Source organism: Danio rerio, chromosome 13 (genome assembly GCF_052040795.2).
Source record: "Danio rerio strain M-AB ecotype USA chromosome 13, GRCz13ab, whole genome shotgun sequence".
NCBI classification, from domain to species: Eukaryota; Metazoa; Chordata; class Actinopteri; order Cypriniformes; family Danionidae; genus Danio; species Danio rerio.
The window spans coordinates 43,811,087-43,832,576 of NC_141033.1; the positions used below are offsets into that span (position 1 = coordinate 43,811,087).

At 33.0% G+C, this 21,490-nt stretch overlaps 1 protein-coding gene across 5 annotated transcripts in view; it reads right to left on the reverse strand.

The window, feature by feature from the left end:
- pcdh15a (protocadherin-related 15a) overlaps positions 1-21,490 on the reverse strand; it is a 406,352-nt gene that overhangs the window by 45,710 nt on the left and 339,152 nt on the right. For 3 of the 5 annotated variants that reach the window (XM_087277644.1, NM_001441700.1, NM_001012482.2), the window contains 3 exon segments: positions 17,986-18,074; positions 16,800-16,976; positions 4,152-4,370 (listed from right to left, as the gene is read on the reverse strand). In XM_087277644.1, the coding sequence (XP_087133770.1) occupies positions 4,152-4,370; positions 16,800-16,976; positions 17,986-18,074 (485 nt within the window). 5 annotated transcript variants of the gene reach the window in all.

A 21,490-nucleotide genomic window follows, 5' to 3' on the forward strand; every position in this document is an offset into this window, starting at 1 on the left:
AAATAATCTTGTTTTAATTTTTTTTAGATTATTTAAGGTTAGACTGATAATTTAGCTTACTTTATGAAAAAAAACTCATTTAAAGTTTACTTATTATTTCTAAAAAAACAAAACTACATATTTTTTTCATTGATTTAGAAATTTTAAACATTTGGACAAAACAAGACAAAATCTTTGAATGAGAAAATATTTTTTCCAGTGCATGTATTTTTCAAAAAAACAAAAAAAAACAAAAACAAATCTGAAACAAATATTTCTATACGGAATTACTTGTGGTTAACTGGGTTAATCAGCACATTGAGTAAATGATAATGCTTTTGATTTTCAAGTATAATTAAATTGGTAGTCCAAACTGTATTTTCACAAGCCACATTGTTAAAGATGGAGATCATAGGATTGTTTGTGTTTGAAGCTGTTGCTGAAGGTGTGTGTCTGTGTATCTATGTGATAAAATGTGATAAGAGCACAGAAGGATAACCCCTGTTTATCCTGCATCTCCACAGTGGAGAAACAATACAGCTCTGAGCATTAACCTCTGTTTCTCTTTCCCTTTCTCTATGACCTTCAATCTCCATCCTATCTTTGTATTTCGTCCACACTCTCTCTGGCTTTGACCCTGGGCTTCCTGCAGGCTATCAAACACACAGCCTCTCCATATTACTTATTTAACCACAAAGCAATTACTCAGACCAAAATGCAAGATCTTGTTTCTTTGAATCCTGTAACTTCTAATTTTCATCTTTAGGAGTCAAATATTAAAAAAAGAACTATTTAGGCTATGATTACATTGTTTAATAAAAAGCTAAGGTTATGCTAAGGTTACACATGGCATCCACACTATTCCAGACATTGAAAAATTAGATCTTTGGGAAAACTGCAGAGTCCATTTCGATTTGAAAACTTCAGCATTGGATTTAAAAGAGGACAGAGCAAAATTTAAGCTATTAAAACTGAGTCGTGATTGCCCACATTTACACTCAGATTGGCTTCTCTGGATCATTGTGTGTACTCCTGATTCATTAAGCCCTGATCGTATGACCAATTGTTTGAGTTTTGTTTAAGTTCGAAGAAAGTGAAATGGCAGATAAAATATAACCTATTCATTGTCACAGAAGTTCAATTACTTACAACCTGGAGTCTGATACAAGTGCTCATTTTAGACTAATACAACTGATACAAGTGCTCATTTGGCACTCAGAGGCTTTAGCATATTAACTATAGATTTTATATACACATTCAGACTTTCTACTAAAATCTTTTTCTGAATAAAGATAATAATGAAAGGATTTACTCTCATCAGAATGTAATACTAGATGTGTAATCTAGTTTATAAGACTATTAGGGTTCATTTTTCCTTCCAGATGGGCTACTTTTCTATTGTTTTTCAATGTAAACACATGATTGATGAATGTGTGTGAATATAGCCCACACAACTCATGTCTTTTAAAGAGCATGACACGTGACTGCTGCCTTTTTAGACGCTGTGTCAGTTGAAACTTTTACAAGCAGTGCTGTTCATCACTGTCAGTTTCATAGCAGTGGACCAATCAGAAGAGCTCGGAGGCGGGGCAACCGTTGCTAGTTTCTGTTTACAGGCACTCTGTGTCTGGATATCCTTGTGCATTATACTGTGCATTTTTGTCTTTCAATGCATCTTACATTTTTATAAGCAAAGTGATTTAATATTAAAGTAATGCAATTTAATATTAATTGTAATAAATGCCATTAAAATTTGGGTTTTATAAGTTACACTTTCATGAAATTTTAGCTACTTTTGTCTTCTGATATTTATCATTAAGTTTTTAGTTGTGTAGAGTGGAAATTCATTTGATGGCACAATTTAAATTATTATTATTTAATTTTAATTTAATTTATATTTCCCAAGTGTTGTTTAATGGAGCAAGAGCATTAAAATATTATTTGTTTCTTCAGGAAATAGTCTTTCTTTTGTTTGCCTGGAATACCTTTAAAAAAATTGACTGGAATTTTAAAAGAAAATGTTTAAGGTGAATATTTTTAATCCCCCATTTTTTTTCTGATTGACTAATCAATCTATTTAAGCCTTTAAATTTCACTTAGTATCCTAAGAAATGCTAGTTAAGTACTATGTGCTGTCATCATGGCAAAGACAAAAGAAATGAGCTATTAGAAATGAGTTTTTAAAACTAATAGGTTTCAAAATGTGGGGAAAAAGTCATATCTCCGTTAAACAGCACTTCAGATTTCTTTTTTTTACAAGAGGGCTGATAATTTTGCCTTCCACTGTATATATTTTGTGAAAAATAAATGGCAGTATGAACTAACATCATATAATTTTGTATGTCAAGCCTCCATTTTACCTTTCCAATGCGCTACATTTCTATTGTTTTTCAATGTAAACACATGATTGATGGTTGTGTGTGACCATTGCCCATGCATCTCATGTACCACATGTGATTGCTGCCTTAATAATAACATTATTAATAATAAAAATAGCAATATTACTACTACTACTACTAATAATAATAATATTAATAATAATTGTTATTATATATATATATATATATATATATATATATATATATATATATATATATATATATATATATATATATATATATATATATATATATATTTACTTATTTATTATTATTTTTTTATGTATTTTATATATTTAAAAAAAAAATTGGAACTAGCCTTTCTTTTAGTTTGCCTGGAATAATTTAAAATATTGCTTCTTAAGTGGTGAGTTATTAAAGTAAGTTATAAGTTATTAAAACTATTAGGTTTAAAAATGTGCTGAAAAATATATTTCCGTTAAACAGCAATTGAGAATTTCTTTCACAGAATTGATAAACAAGTCTGCTTTAAATGCACATGGTTTGTCTAGCGTAATTGTGACGTCCATGTCAAATAAATCAATCAAATCAATTCGAAAACATCATATTAAAACAGAAATGCACTAATATAAACATAGCCATAGCATGTGCAACACGCTGTTCAATGCGATATTTGTAAGTGTGTGTGTCTGTGTGTGTGTGTTTGGCTGTTTGTGTTTGCCCTGTGATTCTCCATCTGTTATGTATTTACACAATGTCTGGTGACGGGCTCATCGGTGTGTGTGCAGAAGGTCAGGATCTCGGAGGAGCTGCAGGCTTTCAGGAGACGTGACGGATGGATCCAATGGCTGGGATATGTCACAAATGCTTATAATTAATCTGCTTTCACACAGAGCTGGCTGGGAGATTAGCCTGTTAGCATGGCTAATTACTGAAAAAAAAAGCCATTTTAATACCTGGCACACTGAGCTCATCTCCTTCACCTACTGTGTGTGTGTTTTCCAGCCTGTCCTCAGCGGTTACAAACTGTACAGTAAAATGCCTATAGGAATGTACATGAGCAGCTCAGAGATGGAAAGTGCGAGAATTACACTGTCTTTATGTATTAAATGCATATGTAAAATATTAGCTGTAGGTTAAGTGTGTGCAAACACGTGTAGTTCCCACAGTTTGACTGTCGACAACATTTTCTACTGGAGAAAAATTCGGATTTAGACACAAATTGCCTGTTTATGGTATTTTCTTATGTACTATGAATATAAATGGTAAAATATGTAATATATTAACATTTGTTAAATGAAAGAAAATGAGGAAAATGTGATTTTTAACAAATAATAAAGAAAAATAATAAAATCAGCTTGTTTGTTATTAATAAAATTAATTTAAATAAAATATTTTATTATTATTATTACTATTATTATTATTATTATTATTATTATTTATTATGTTCATGGCTTACTAATATACAACAATTACTACTACCATTTATAGAAACAATACTAATATTACTATGACTACTTCTACTGCCACTGCTAATAATAATAATAATAATAATAATAATAATAATAATAATAGTAATAGTAATAGTAATACTACTACTACTACAACTAATAATAATAATAATAATAATGATGATAATAATAATAATAATAATAATAATAATAATAATAATAATAATAATAATAATAATAATAATAATAATAACAACAGTGTAATTTGTAACAAAATTAAATGATCATATGGAAAATAAATGTGAATTTACAATAACAGCTAACACTCATTATTTAACAGCTATTATTACTATTATTATTACACTTTTGAAGTTGTACTCACTGTTTGTAAGTAACCATGACGATAAGGATTGCAGGGATGCAACAGAGAATGATGATGATAGCGAGGGCCAGCAGAGCTCCTTCAGTGTAGCCCACGGCCTGCGCTGCTTTCTTCACCGTGGCCACTATATCAGGAGAGCGGATCTCCAGAATACGCCCACCCTCGCCCAGATACGGCTGAAATTCCTTATTGATGTCCAGAATCTTGCCATCCAGGAATCTGACAAACACACAAAGTTATATATAAATAAAATATATTTGATATAAATAAAAAGAAAAAAAGCAGAATGCATGTAGTCTTTTTCAGTGGTAATAATAATGCAACTATTATAGTAGTGAAAACGTATTTAATAATAGAATAAGTTTAAAGTACGTGCACTATTCAGGTGGTGTATAATGTTAAGAATCGGACAAATAAAAAGAATGACATTATGACTTGTAATGCAACTTTTTTTTAGTTCAGTATTGTCAAATAAAATAAAATACAATATGCAACTGTGATATATATACATTGTAGCGAGTCTGCTGATACCACGTCGCCCTGGTCACAAATTCTCCCCAGCTGGAAACTCATCAGCACCGGATCGCTCACAGCTGGACCTCATCAGCCAGGGAGAGATAAAAGCCAGCCCCACACAGGAGGTAACTGAGCTTCATTTCCCCATGACTCCCTGCGCTAACGCTTGTCTCTCTCTGTCTCTCCCACAGCCGAATCCAGCTCGTGACCGATCCAACAACAGAACTCTCACCAGTCTTCACCATCTCCCCGGAGCACTTGAGCACGCACCCTTAAGAAGAGCACTCATTCACCCCTTTTACACACACATACACATATACAGTTGAAGTCAGAATTATTAGCCCCTCCTGTTAAATTTTACCCAATTTCAGTCTAACTGAGAGAAGACTTTTTTTAAACACATTTCTAAGAGGAGGGCTTTCCAGCTGCAACCAGTTTGTCCAGTTAGCTCGTCGTGTACATCGGCGGACTTAAGACGCAGAAAGGAGCTGAGCATGACGATGACCTTGTTCAAGTCCGGGGAAGAGCGGTTCCAGAAATCAGGTAAGGCAAAAACAGAATCCAAAAAATAAAGTAAACAAGTTCATAACAGGGTGAGAATATGGTAAAATCCAAAAACGTGGTAAAAATCAGATAAGGATTTTTCTTTTTCTAGACGGCTTATGTAAATTGTTGGTTGGGTTTAGGGAAGTAAGTGGGTTGGCAGGTCAATCGGTGAAATTGGTTGGGATTAAGGAAGGAGGAGGGTGGGTCATATATATATCAAGGCATGATCATATATAGATCATATATATATGATCATGCCTTGATTTTAAATTATTTAATTAGGACAGTAAGGTCTGACTTTGCTTAGACAAAAGTCTTGTCACTTAACAGAAATAATGTCCAGTATAGAATATAAAGTCATGGTGCAGTGGAAAAAGAATGAATATTGTGTGTGACTCCCATGAGCTTGGAGGACTGCATTTATGCACGTCATCTAAAATGGGAAAGAAAGCGTTCTTGCAGGAATCTCAGAGATCATCAAGATTTTTTGGATTCATCTTTAATGCCTCCTCCCTCATCTTACCACAGACATGATCAATAATGTTCATGCCTAGGGACTGGGCTAGCCAATCCTGGAGCACCTTGACCTTCTTTGCTTTCAGGAACTTTAATGTGGAGGCTGAAGTATGAGAAGGAGTGTTATTATGCTGAAGAATTTGCCATCTCATGTGGTTTGTAATGTAATGGGCAGCACACGTCTTGATACCGCAGGCTGATGATGTTGCTATCCACTCTCCAGATCTTTCACATGCCTCCATACTGAATGTAACCCAAACCATGATTTTTCCTTCACCAAAATTGACCGATTTCTGTGACAATCTTGGGGCCATGTGGGTTTCAATAGGTCTTTTGCAGTATTTGTGATGATTGGCAAGCAGTTCAACAGATGATTCATCTGAAAAATCTACCTGCTGCCACTTTTCCAAATAATCAACTGGATTGTTGCTCTTACAACTAGGATAGACGAGTTTTGTCAGAGAAACAAAACAAAACAAATATGGTATTCAATAAATCTTAAACCAGAATCAAAAAGAGCTTTATTAGGAATTTGTTTTGTTATCCTTGTTATCAATTTCCAAATATGTTATCCATATTTCCGAAATGCCTCTGACAGCACAAAACCAAAAAATACAAATTGACAAATCTATGTAAAAATAAATGTCAATGTCAAATGTCAAATGCTTGTGGTGTTCCTTATAAATAACATAAAACCCATATTTTATAAGTCCCATGCTTTGGATCTGTTTCATACACAAACACAGCATGTACCTGCATAGCAAGCACATCTTAAATCACAAAACAAACATCTTCAGGACAACACAACACTAAGTATTTCCTCACACAAACCCCGTCTGTTTCTACTATCCTGACCTGAAGAGAGCTGACTGACTGACAGCGAGATGCTGAAAACATTCAGTGTCAATCCACAACATCTCCAGCAGAGCATCGGGAGCCAACAATCTGCTAATGAGGACAGCAAGCGTTCAGCTGGATTTAGCCTTTTTCCCGCTCGTCCTACAGGTTACCAGGCAACATGATGAGCAAATCCTCATTCACCCTGCATGGTTAAATGTCTTCAGCTGGAGTTATTATTTCAGCTGATAACCACAGCCACTCTTGTCATCATGTGGAGAAAAATAAAATCACTTTTTATGATCAATAATGTTTACAAAGATCTGCAGGTTAAGTACTTTATAAGTGTCCGTGCTGGAGCTATTAGCCGTCTAAGGACAGAGCATTTAAGTGGAAGAAGAGGGTAAACAGAACTGTTCAAACACACAATCCATGGTCCAGGTATGAAGACTGATTGATGAAAGAATGTGTGTGAGTTATTAATCTGTGTGTTTTCAAAAAGACACAACCTATACAAGAGATACGGATGAAGAGATCAGGACTTTTCAAGATCCATTAAGGAACTACTCTGAATTCACATGTGACTGCTGTTCATCAGAATAGTGGATTGTTTAAAGGACTTCATTTGAATTCAATTTACTCGTCTTGTTGTTACGAACTGATGAAACAAAATTAAGGTCCGGAAAAAGCCCATGTGTCCCTAAAATGTGTTTTATTGACGTTTTATTGTGTTTTTTTTTCGGAGAATAGATGGATGTCCCATAATGCTATTTGAAAATGTAAATAAATGTAGTCATACGGCTCTATTTTAACGGTCTACGTGCATAGTCTAAAGCGCATGGCCCAAAAGCATTAAGGGCATGTCTGAAATAACTTTTGCTATTTTAAGGATGGAAAATATGGTTTGCGCTATGGCGCATGGTCTAACAGGGTTGTGCTTATTCTCTTAATGAGTTATAGGTGTGTTTTGAGCATAACGTGCATTTAACCCATTAGATTCTCCCATTCTCTTTAAGAGTCATTTGAGTCACACCATGGCACATTTGGTATTTACATGGCGGACTTAATAAGGGGATAAACTTAACCCTTCACTAGTGAGAAAACAGTTCAACAGACCATCTGCAGCGAAAATAAAGAATGAGACTCCTCCATTTGGCCCTTTCTACTTTTTTTCTCTTTACTTTTACTCTTTACTTTTGTGAATAAGGAAACAGAATTGTACGCACTCCACTGAAAACACAAATTGGCCTACATATTTAATTTAGTTTGCTAAGCGCAACTATTTGTTTTAAAACTATTTCTAAATTAAGTTCTAATTTCCAGGAAACTAATAAATTAGTAATAGTAACAAAGTGTGGTTAAAAAAACTGAGTTATATCTAAACACACATCAAATTCGTGTGGTCTAAACCCAACAGGTGGACAAATCTACGCTTGTTTTTATTAAAACAAATATAAATATGCATTTAATAAATAATACTGATAATAATAATAACATTATACAAGTGCAAGTTGTCACGAATAAACTGAAAAAAAAAAAAAAAACCACAAGATGAAGAAGGCATGGAGGCAGTGTTTTTTATGTAGTAAATAATGGTTTTGTAATATTTTAACCCTTTAACTCTTTTTCATATGTAAAGATATGTGTGTGTTGCTGTACATCCTGTGTGTATTAAGCAATGTGTACATGTTTAAGGGTGCACAAATAACGAGCTCTGCGCTGGACTTTTAGCTGGTCTATTGCACTTTTCAGTTTCTTAAAATATCAACACACAAACAATGCACCTTAACACTTGTTTTAGACTGGAACACCCATGAGTCAGGGCGATGCAGTGGTGCAGTAGGTAGTGCTGTCAGCTCACAACAAGAAGGTCGCTGGTTAGATCCTCGGCTCATTTAGCATGTGGAGTTTGCATGTTCTCCCTGCGTTCGCGTGGGTTTCCTCCGAGTGCTCCGGTTTCCCCCACAAGACATGCGGTACAGGTGAATTGGGTAGGCTAAACTGTCTGTAGTGTACGAGTGTGTGTGAATGTTTGTGTGGATGTTTCCCAGAGCCCTTCCAGGTTGCGGCTGGAAGGGTATCCGCTGTGTAAAAATATGCTGGATAGGTTGGCGGTTTATTCCGCTGTGGCGACCCCGAATTAATAAAGGGAGTAAGCCGACAAGAAAATGTATGAATGAATGAACACGCAAGAGTCCAAAAATCGGTGCAAATTGTTTACTATTTAAACAACGTAGTGCAAAGTGTAAAAATTAGGGTTGTGTTGGTCTAAAAATAGTAACACATCACACCAAACACGTCTTGCACCTTTTTGTGCCGGGTGTATTATAGGGCCCATAATTTGTAAGCTATAAAGTGTGCAAATCGATAGATATTATTAATAATGTTTGAAGAGCCAGGCCTTTTAATGAAGTGAGAATAAAATGAAAATTATTTATATTTTTATTAATATAGTATGCTATATATATATATATATATATATATATATATATATATATATATATATATATATATATATATATATATATATAAAACATGTATATATATATATATATATATATATATATATATATATATATATATATATATATATATATATATAACTAAACGAAAACTGGAAAAAAAAATAGAACAAAAAAATTACTTAAGATTCCATTCCAAAACTTTGCACATGCAAATTACTATATTTAGGCAAAAATAATAATACGTACAATTTTAATAAACATGAAAAATCAGGAAACACATTAAAAAATCTAAAATTTAGTTAACATTAAATAAATGATGAAAAAATATGATGATAATTATGAAATAAGTAAAAGATAATGCACATTCTGGAAATTGTTTTCACAAGAATACAGACTAACAGGCTTATCCGAAGTGGACAGCTGTTGTATAAGACTATGAAAGATTTGAAAACAACTGACTGGATGTACTTTATTCCTCCTATTACATGGCTACTTGCCACAAAATGTAAACATTAGGTGCAAAACATTGTTCTGAGCCATAATAGTTTATTAATTCTTTAATTAAAGGCAATGCTGACAAAAACAGCTGAATGGAGCATACACTAACCTACATATTATTCACAAGATGGTGCCAAAATGTCAAAAACAGTAGTATATAAAAAAGACAAGTATATAAATATGGATGTGAATGTATTCACTGACTGATGATTCAAAGTACCCACAGAAGCCTGTTGTTATTTGTTATTATGTTATTATTATTAAAGTTGTTATTATGGGATTATCATGAGACCCTCTGGAATACTTGATTTTGATCGTTCAGTCACACAATTCCAAGGTATGTTATTCCCAGATAACAACCGTTGAGATGCACTTTATACCATACACTGAAAACCAGTCAGAATCAAGTATTAGAAAACTCACTCACTCACTTCAGTTTACTCCCCTATAGGTAAAGTTTACCTCGACATGCAAATTACCTCAAAATTTACTCTCCCTCATATGGTTTTAAACCTTTATGAGTTTCTTTTGCTGAACATAAAATAAGATATTTTGAAGAATGCTGGTTGCATTTTTCACTGCATGTTACACTAAATGGTAAAGATTGCTTCTAAAGATTGACTGAAGCATAGAAACATGTATTATTAGTTTCATTTTTAATTATAATTTGCAATCCTTACATACTGATTCAATCCCTGATTTGCCTCAGCAGTCCTTCATCTGTGTGAATCGTGTAAAGAAACAGGGTGCTTTAACTCACGCTGTTACAGACATGCGGTCAGAGACAACAATGACTGTCTGTTTATATCATATTTCAGAGTCAATGGGCTTCAAACCAGCAGTGTGATTGGATTCATCCACTCGCTGAGCGACCGGACGGATTCTGGACAAAGGGAAAAGCAGCTTCTGAGGGGAACTTTTGTGAGCACCGAGTTGCAGCTCAGACTATAAAGCTTTGAGAAGCGCGTTTTGATTTTTATGACCTGAGACACAAGAAAACAACCTTGTCTCCAGCAGAAAACATGAAAGGAGAAGGGCGAAGAAATCACAGCAGTCTGTAGAGACACACAAAACAACACACATACACAAACACACGTTCTTGTCGGTGTAAAGAGACATTACAAACGAGATGAGAGTGTTTAAAGGGACGGTAATTGATTCATCATTTAATCTCCTTCATGTTGTTCCAGACTTGTTTAAGTGTTCTCTTCCATGAAACATAAAAGGGGAAAAAAGTCCTTCTGTTCTGCATATTAAATAAAAATAGAAAGTACAAAATGATCCATAAAGTGGCCCATGTGACTCATGCACTACATTACAACTCTGTGTTAATTGGAATACTTGAAATACAGCTTAAATTAGTGAAGGGGTATTCTAAAAAAAGAGAAATTCATACATTTTTCTCAATGGATGCTGCTTTTTTTATATAAAATAAAATAAAATAAAATAAAATAAAATAAAATAAAATAAAATAAAAACAAAATAAAATAAAATAAAACAAAATTAAATTAAATTACGCTATGCACTGCAATATCAACCTCAGTCAGTAATGTATTTTAAATTTACTGATTAACTATTTCTGTGATATCATAAATAAATAAAAAATTAAATAATAATAATAATAATATCAATAATAATATTAATAATAATTAAATAAAATCAAATAAAATAAAATAAAATAAAATAAAATAAAATTAAATTATGCATTAGGTACTGCAATATAAACATAGATCAACAGTAATGCATTTTAAATATACTGATTAATTAATTTAGTGATGGATTTCAGTTTAAACTACAAAAATGTTCCACAAAAGGGGTCCATGTTACTCCTGCACTACATTTCAACTATGTATTATAACTGAAAATAAAAGTAAAATTGCTCAAATGCTGAAGAGAAATACAGATAAATACAGTGAGATTTTGCGAACATGCTTAAAATGATTAAAACTGTAATGAACAACACATAAAAGAAAGCTATAGGTGGGAAGCGGTTTAAGGAGAACAAAATCTATAATAAATAATACAAAAAATAGCTATAATAATGAAAATTTAGTAGAAATAAATATATGATCAAAAAGCTATACAAAATTAAAATGAAAAACATTGTTAAGAAAATGAAAGAGCCTATAATAAAAACTACGAAACTGAAATAATTAACTTAGTTTTATAACTTTAAGAAGTACAGACACACAGTTGAAGTCAGAATTATTAGCCCCTGTTTATTTTTTTTTTATTTTTAAAATATTTCCCCGAATTTTGTTTAACAGAGCAAGGAAATTTTCACAGTATGTCTGATAATATTTTTACTTCTGGAGAAAGTCTTATTTGTTTTATTTCGACAAGAATAAAAGCAGTTTTTATTTTTTTAAAAACCACTTAAGGACAAAATTATTTTACCTTTTAAGCTACATATTTTTTCCAATAATCTCCAGAACAAACCATCGTTATACAATAACTTGCCTAATTACCCTAACCTGCCTAATTAACCTAATTAACCTAGTTAAGCCTTTAAATGTCACTTTAAGCTGTATAGAAGTGTCTTGAAAAATATCTAGTCAAATATTATTTACTGTCATCAAGGCAAAAATCAGTGTCTGATTTACTGTCATTAATCAGTTATTAGTAATGAGTTGTTAAAACTATTTTGTTTAGAAATGTGTTGAAGAAATGTTCTCTCCATTAAACAGAATTTAGGGAAAAAATAAACAAGAGGGCTAATAAATAAGGGGGGCTATTGATTCTGATTCAACTGTATATACATGCATACCTGCATAAAAATAAAATTATTAAATTAAATAAAAATTAAATTAAATTAAATTACACTATGTACTGCAATATCAACATCAGTCAACAGTAATCCATTTTAAATATACTGATTAACTATTTTGGTGATAGCATTTAAATAAAATAAAATAAAATAAAATAAAATAAAATAAAATAAAATAAAATAAAATAAAATAAAAATAAAATAAAATTAAAAATTAAAAATTAAATAATCAAAAATTTAATTATAATAAAATAATCTAAAATTAAATTAAATTAAAATTAAGACACTTTTAGTCTTTACATACATACATACATACATGCATACTTCCATAAAAATAAAATAAACGAACAGACAAATGAACGAACAAACAAAATTTTTAAAGAAATCTTTTATACCGTCTGCAATTATTATATTGAACTAATGACCATGAAGTAGTTTTTATATTGTTCTGTGACACTAAATCTGTTGGTGGTTTTATAGCCAGGGTTGTGGCTTAGTAATCTATGGTGTAGGAAGCTTTGCGTTGTGCTTTGTGTTTGATGCTTATTAACATTTTTTGAGGCCAAAGACAAATTTCCACTAGTGGAAATGAAAGACTTTTAGTTCTAACATAACCACTGCAACCTAAACCAAAACTATGATACAAACTGAAAATATACAGTAGTTCTCAAAATTCATTTGACATACTGGTGATATTGTCAGGGGCACCACTAGGGAAGGAAAGTTAGGGAAGGAAATTTAGGATGATCCTAGGGGCCCACACAGTTTTACTTTTTCACTCCCCCCTTCAATTTCGTCCACGACACCACCCCCACCCCTACTCTTCACCTTTGTTCGCGACACCATCAGAATGTTGCCATATGGCCCCTGGACATTGTGCTCAACAGACAAACTGACTGTTTTGAAAGTCCAAATCTGCAAATCTAAAAATATCTTTTTAAGTTTGGTAGAGAAAACAATAACAAAACAACAACAACAACAACAACAGCAACAACTATTCCCTGAATATCTGATTCTCCAAAACAAAAGCAATTAAACAAAGATGTCATCTTGAATCTGCACTTTCTCAGCTTCTCCTCTGAGACCCTCACATGCAATCCTATATCTGCTGAGTTTTTAGAGAAAGAAAAGGAAAAAACTCAATTAAAACTCTGATTAGAAATGTTGCAGTTCTTATTTCAATCATTCTCTTGAATTCATCTCTCAGCACAGTTCACCAGCAGCTGTTTCACTCCTGTCTATATTTCTCTGAAGAAATGTTTCTGGTAAACTCTGAGCCACAACAAACACAACGTCTCACAGCCAGAGAAAATAAAGGTGTATAAGAGGAAGATGTGTGTGTGGACAGCAGAATAAGGCAGGTGGTCTGTTATCTCTAGTGTGTGTGTGTGTGTGTGTGTGTGTGTGTGTGTGTGTGTGTGTGTGTGTGTGTGTGTGTGTGTGTGTGTTTGTGTGTATTGGCTTAGTGAACACACATTTGAGCTGAATCCTGATGCCAGACATGTTTCTCTGCTGACTCTCAGGGAACAGCAAGGAGTGTAATTCTGCATTTCTGGCCTTCAGGGCTCTTTTTTGGGGATGGCAGGCCTGGCAACAGCTGCTTTTAAAAGCTTTACATTTTGTAGATTTGCCACAATTTTTTCCCTTATCTATCTTGAAAGGCACTAAAAGTGAGATTAAAGCACAATTTAAATGATTAACTGGGTTAAAATAAAAACAAAGACTTTCTTCAGAAGAAAAAAAAAACTTTATAGGAAACACTGTGAAAAATGTAACTGCCCTGTTAAATATGACTTATATTTTTATATACAAGTATATAAGTAAGTATATATATATATATATATAGTATATATTAGTAATGCGGATATCGGTTATATCCGTGGGCGCTGCAGATAATCTGCGGATCGGGTAATAAAAATATACATTATGATTAATTGCGGGACATGGCAGTGGACCAGTGAAAAAAGCAGAGAGTGGGCTTTGCAGCTTTGCCCAAAATAATGGATGAAGTGCAAGAGTAGCCTTCTGTTCAAAGTTTCAGTTAAAGGAGTCATCAGAGGAAAATCTGCTATCGTTCTGGGAGAAACAAGATTGCTAAATATATATATATATATATATATATATATATATATATATATATATATATATATATATATATATATATATATATATATATATATATATATATATATATATATGTATATTTATATCAGATAAAAGTATGTGTGCAGGTGGGTGGATGATTAGTATGAAGCTGTGGATTCGGGTGTCATTTAGCTGATCCACGCATCTCTAGTAATATATATATATATATATATATATATATATATATATATATATATATATATATATATATATATATATATATATATATACACATACAGGCGATGCAGTGGTGCAGTAGGAAGTGCTGTAGCCTCACAGCAAGAAGGTCGGTGGGTCGAACCTCGGCTCAGTTGGCGTTTCTATGTGGAGTTTGCATGTTCTCCCTGCGTTCATGTGGGTTTCCTCTGAGTGGGTTTCCTTTGGGTGCTCTGGTTTCCCCCACAGTCCAAAGACATGTGGTACAGGTCAATTAGGTAGGCTAAATTGTCTGTAGTGTATGAGTGTATGTGTAAATGTGTGTCTGTGGTTGTTTCCTAGACATGGGTTGCGGCTGGAAGGGCATCCGCTGCATAAAAACTTGCTGGATAAGTTGGCGGTTCATTCCGCTGTGGCAACCCCGGATTAATAAAGGGACTAAGCCGACAAGAACATAAATGAATAACATTTTGTTTTCTGCCTTTCAGTTTTCAATTTACATTAAGTTTTAGCAATTGAAACTCTCAGTAGCTGTATTTTTACTCTATTTTTAAAATGTTTTAAAGTCATCAAAATAAACACAAAACATAAAGCCAAAAAAAAAAATCACAAAATATAATCAAAATATAATTGATTAAACTGTAACTAAAACAACTACAGGAAGAGAAAGTCGTTTAAAATATTTAAACAAACAGTCATTCAAAACTATGAATAAATAACACGCTACCCCCCCCCCCCTTTCCACCCAAACTCTTTATAATACATTATTATTATTATTCAATCCACTTTAATTTTCTTTACTTGCTTACTACCTGGATGAGTCATTTACCTAATAGTAATGAAAAATCCAGTCAAGATCTACCAATGACTAGAGTTACTTCTGATTATGATCTGTTATTTTTCAGGTGTGGGGGGCGCTGCTGAGCAGTCCAGTCATGTCAAACACTAACAGCCAGATGTTTTTATACGGATGTTGAGACACTGCTTATTCTTTTCCGAAATAAATGATGTGACGTGTTGTTTCGTTTTATTTGCTTCTCTCAGTAGACCAACACAATGTTTTTTTTATACACTGTGACATTGCTGTAATCAAGATTGGACAGTTAAGCTGAAAGCAGGGTAAACTTGACAAAACTGAACCCCTTTCAATGGTGCTTCTTTCATTTTCAAATCTGTGATTATAATTTACTGGAGTGAAAAGTGAGATCCCATAACATTCTATAGCCCTATGTAAAAAAAAACTGCATATGTTGTACTTAGTGCCATATTCTCGAACTTAGAGAGTGAATATATAAATGATAGGTTACATGACGAGGTTATTTATTTTGTTGTTAAGTGAAACATATCCGTTGATTTTATATACTGTAAATAATGTATTCCTGTCACAGAAGCACTGCAGGTGAAATTAGACAATGATGTTCTGTTGTTTAGGCTGCTGTTGTTTGTGAAGCCAAAAATAAATTCCTTAAAAGATATTTTCAAGAGTCAAAGAAAGTTATTGATGGGAATGCAAGCGTTTTTTGGCGAGAAAGTAAACCAAAACTATTATGGTATTTAGTTAATTTAATCTATATTGTAATATTCGTTACAATTATATAAATATTTGTTTTATTTTTATAGATTTTATTGTTTATACATTGCTGTTTAAGGACAGTGTTTTATTCAACTTATTCTTCGTGGGAGCAGCCATCTGAATCTTTTTGGCTTGAGACTTCCAGTCTCATTCACTTCCATACATTTTTTGACATTAAAAACTGCTCCTTTTGCTGTTTGATGTTGCAAACTGATATTTTCTTATTGTATTATTCTACTTGGTCTGTAAAGTCATGCAAACGTTTGTTTGTAGAGCAAGTAGTTTAACCGTTTTCTGCGGTTTATTATTCCTAGTCATTTCTCCCATAGGCGACTGAATTGGAAGTTCTAAAACAATCGCGAAAACAGACGCACTTCCACATTTTAGAATAAGGTCGATAGCCTACATCCTTGTGGCAAGGGACTCTCACGATAAAAAAAAAAAAAAAAGAAAAAAAAAAGTGGGCTCCTGCAAAGACCACTGTATAGTTTGAACACTAGGGAAGAGGATCAGCTAATGTTGCAAGCCAGATTTAAACTGCATGTCAATGTCACTCCAGCAGCAGAACTCAAAATCAGAGGTCTTCTTTATGTTCTTGAGGTGTGTGTATGTGTGTGCGTTGGTCTTACTTGAAGAGCTCTTGTCTGGAGATGGCTCTGTTGGTGAGCGGGTCGATGGCGTACACCTGCAGGTCTGATTTTGAGTAGTCTTCAAGTTCATAACCTTCACCGTGCCGCCGCGGCCCGATCGATTCCACTATCACTTTAGCACCGGGGATCTGATCCTGCACGTACCGCTCCAAAATACTGAAAACACATATAGGGGATTAGGGGGGATCTATCTTCTTCAAATGCAAAAAAAAAATGCTGTAATACTTCTACTTTATATCCTAAAAAATTAAAATACAGAAAAATACAACGCATTCCAATACCCAAAGGCTGAATCTCACAAATCAGAAGCACACAGATTATAAAATTATATTTTGCACCAAAAAAAAAAGAACCCCGAAGCATATTTTTCTATTTTTGGCTTTTTTTTTTTGCACACACACATATATATATATATATATATATATATATATATATATATATATATATATATATATATATATATATATATATATATATATATATATATATATATATTTTTTTTTTTTTAATTATTAACCCCCTGCTATTTTTTTCCAATTTCTGTTTAACTGAGAGAAGATTTTTTATACACATTACTAAACAATAGTTTTAATAACTCATTTCTAATAACTGATTTAATTTATCTTTGACATGATGACAGTAAATAATATTTGACAATGTTTTTCAAGACACTTCTATACAGCTAAAAGTGACATTTAAAGGCTTAACTAGGTTAATTAGGTTAACTAGGCAGGTTAGGGTAATTTGGCAAGTTATTGTATAATGATGGCTTGTTCTGTAGACAATCGTAAAAACATAAAGCTTAAAGGGGCTAATAATTTTGACCTTAAAATGGTTAAAAAAAAAAAACCTGCTTTTATTCTAGCTGAAATAAAGCTAGATTTTTTTTTAGTTAAAGACTTTTTCCAGAAGGAAATTTCCTTGCTCTGTTAAACATCATTTGTGAAATATTTGAAAAAGAAAAAAGATGTCAATTCTGATTGCAACTATATTATTATTATTATTATTATTATTATTATTATTATTATTATTATTATTTAATCGCTGATGCGTTTACAAACTGAAATGGTGAATTAAATCAGAGAAAGTGTGAAAACAAAGGCTGTTGACAGAGCAGGAAACTCTTGAATGACACTGAAAGAGATAAAGGAGGACTCAGTCTCACCTGATCAGCTGTTCTTTATTCTCCTCCACCACTGTAGGAGGAACATTAGACACCACCACCTGCATGTCCAGAGCATTCACAACAGACACCTGTAACACACACAACAACAAACACATCACTGCACTCAAGCTCAAACAATGATTTACACCAATCAGCATGACAGCCACATCCAGTTTTTTTTCTAAAGCTTAAAGTGACCAAACGCTTTTGCAGAACATAATTCAGTTGAAGTCAGAATTATTGCTTATATTATATATTATGCATAAGGTCACAATTAAAATTCACAATTCATTGTTATTCAAAATGTAAACTTGAACAATATGTTATGTAAAAGTTGGGAGAAAAAAAATAAATAATTGTTTAAATTTAAGTTTATAAAAATTGCATTCATTGCATTTGTTTGTTTACATTTTTTTATTTTTGTACATCAAGCTAAACTAAATTTATATACTTAATAATGAAACTGTAAATATTTTCTTGGGAACTAGGCAATTTATTAATGTATATTTTACTTTGAGTATAATAAAATTTGAATAGTTTTAGTATAGTTAAAGAGGACCTAATATGCAAAAATCACTTTTAAAAGGGGTGTTAACACAATTGTGTGGCAACAGTATGTGAATATAAACAGCTTCTAACGTTACAACTTTAATATTGTTATTTTTTATAATCACACTTGATAAAAGCAGTCTGCAGAAACACTTCCACTGCCATTCTCCCTTTGTACGTGTCATCAGAGGGGGAAAGCTCTGCCTATTAGTGATGATCTGTCCCTTATAAGCATATGTCTTGTTTTTGAATCTGCAGCTATGCTGACACATTTGTAGCTCCGCCCTCTTATAAAGAGCACAATCTTATTCGAAGTTAACGCAACAGTCATCAAATTGGCACGATTAGGATCAAAGCCTAAGATGAGCAGTTTCAAAGAGTTGTCAAAATATATTTGTGAGGTATTTTGAGCAGAAACTTCAAATACACACTCTAGGGACATCAGAGACTTATTTTACATCTTGTAAAAATAGGCATAATAGGTCCCCTTAAAAACTTAAAAGTTATATTATCACTGGTTATGACATAAATCAACTAATAATATATTTTCCAACCCAAAACTTTCATTAATTAATTAATTTTCCTTCAACTTGTTAGTTTCTTTATACATCAGGGGTCACCACAGCGAAATGAACCACAAACTTATCCAGCATATGTTTACACAGCGGATGCCCTGTACTAGGAAACATCATACACTCTCAAATGTGCACACACCAACACTACAGCCAATTTAGTTTATTCAATTCTCCTAATACCGCATGTCTTTGGACTGTGGGGGAAACCCGAGCCCCAGGAGGAAACCCACGCCAACACGGGGAGAACATGCAAAGTCCAGACAGAAATGCCAACTGACTCAGCCAGGACCCGAATCAGCAACCTTCTTGCTGTGAGGTGACAGTGCCAACCACTGAGCCACTGTGTCACCCCCAACACATAACTTTTCTCAGTTAAATTTATATAATGATGCTGATGCTTTCAAATTGAACTATACTCATTTCCATGCTTCGCTGTTTGCTGTCCAGCTTTAAAGGGTTTTTTTGAATTGGCAATGTTCTTTACTTCAGCCGGTCAACTTCAGGAGTGCCACTGCCGGATGAAAGCTTATACAACCACCAACTCCAACTGCTCGTGGAAATTGAAAATGACACAAACATTAATGACATGATGTTTAAAGCCCCGATGCACACGCAGCGATTCCAAATCCCTCTTATTATATTAGGCGTTCATTAACTCTGGAGATTTCTGGGAATTGCACTGACTGCAACACTTCGGGAGATAGAGCCGCATAAATAATTCAGCTGACACAAAAAAACTGTTTATTTATATATTCATTACCGCACTAAGTAATGCACAAATACCATATGCACTCCGGCGCGCAAACTAGTTTCAAACACAACGTATTTACTCAAGCAAATCCACACTGTGGAGAGATATTTTCGCTTAATAACAGTGCTGATTGTTGTTATGTGATTTAGACGTGGTTTAAATTATTCAGTCAGTGACTTGTCTTGAACCCCAAACATGCATTTTGCATAAACAGAGGGATGAGAGAAAATGTCATTTCGCTAACTGATGTGTTTTGAACGGAAGCTGTATGGTGGCGCATGCAGCAAATATAAGGACTTTGCTTGAAAGGAACTTTGTTTAAAGAGGTCATGAAGGGAGAAATCAAATTTCCCTTGAGCTTTTGACCAATAAGTTGAGACTGTAAAAACAACTTGCAAGTTTCGGAAGTAAAACTTTCGGTCCCACTTTATATTATATATATAGTGTCCTTAACTACTTTGTACTTGCATCAAAAAATAAATACAATGTACTTACTGTGTTCATAATGTATTTGAGAACACTTGTGGTGCTCTTGAATTGGGATAGGGGTTGGGTTATGGACAGGTTTGGTGGTATGGGTAGGTTTAAGGGTGGGTTAAGGTGTAAGGGATGATTAACAGTGTATTTACAAATGTAATTACAAAAGTTAACTACAGATGTAATTACATACAGTTATTTAATCAAGCAGTACAGAGTAAATACATGTATTTACACAATAAGTACATTATAACAAACTATTAATTCCTGTGTAAGTACATATTAGTTGAGGCCACAATATAAAGTGGGACCAAACTTTCTTGTTAGTCTGAAAACATCTTACATGGTAAAAAAAATGCAGGGTTCCACACAATTCCTTCATGTTGTCCCAACACAAATTAAGTTAACTTAACACTTTTAACAAATTTATGTGGATTGAAGTAGTCTGAATAAGCAAAAAATATATATTTTTTGAGTGTATATTGAAGTCAATCTGGCCAACATAAGGTTGTGGATTGTGCAGCTGTATTATATAATATTGTGAAGTGCAACAAAAAATGTGCAAATGATTCTTTTACCAACCTAAAACATGTATAAACTCATTCACTAATTCATTACGCTTTGGCTTAATGCCTTATTTATCAGGGGTCGCCACCCGGAGGAAACCCAAGCGAACACAGGTAGAACATACAAACTCCACACAGAAATGCCAATTACCCCAGCTGGGACTTGAAACAGTGACCTTCTTGCTGTGAGGGGACAGGGCAGCCACCATGCCGCCCCCACATAAATAAATAAATATATTTATATAAATATAAATATATTTATATAAATATAAATATATATATATATATATATATATATATATATATATATATATATATATATATATATATATATATATTATATATATATATATATATATATATATATATATATATATATATATATATATGTTCATTTATGTTTTATTTATTAATTTGTCTTTTTATATAATTATTTAAAAAAAAATCTCCATAGAAGAAGGTCAATGCCTACTACTACATTACAGCCTGTTTAGCTCTGCCCACCCCTTTGTGTATAATAAGAGAGACAAACACAACTCCACACAGAAACTAAACAATAAAGATGCTCCAGAGACAACAAGATGTGT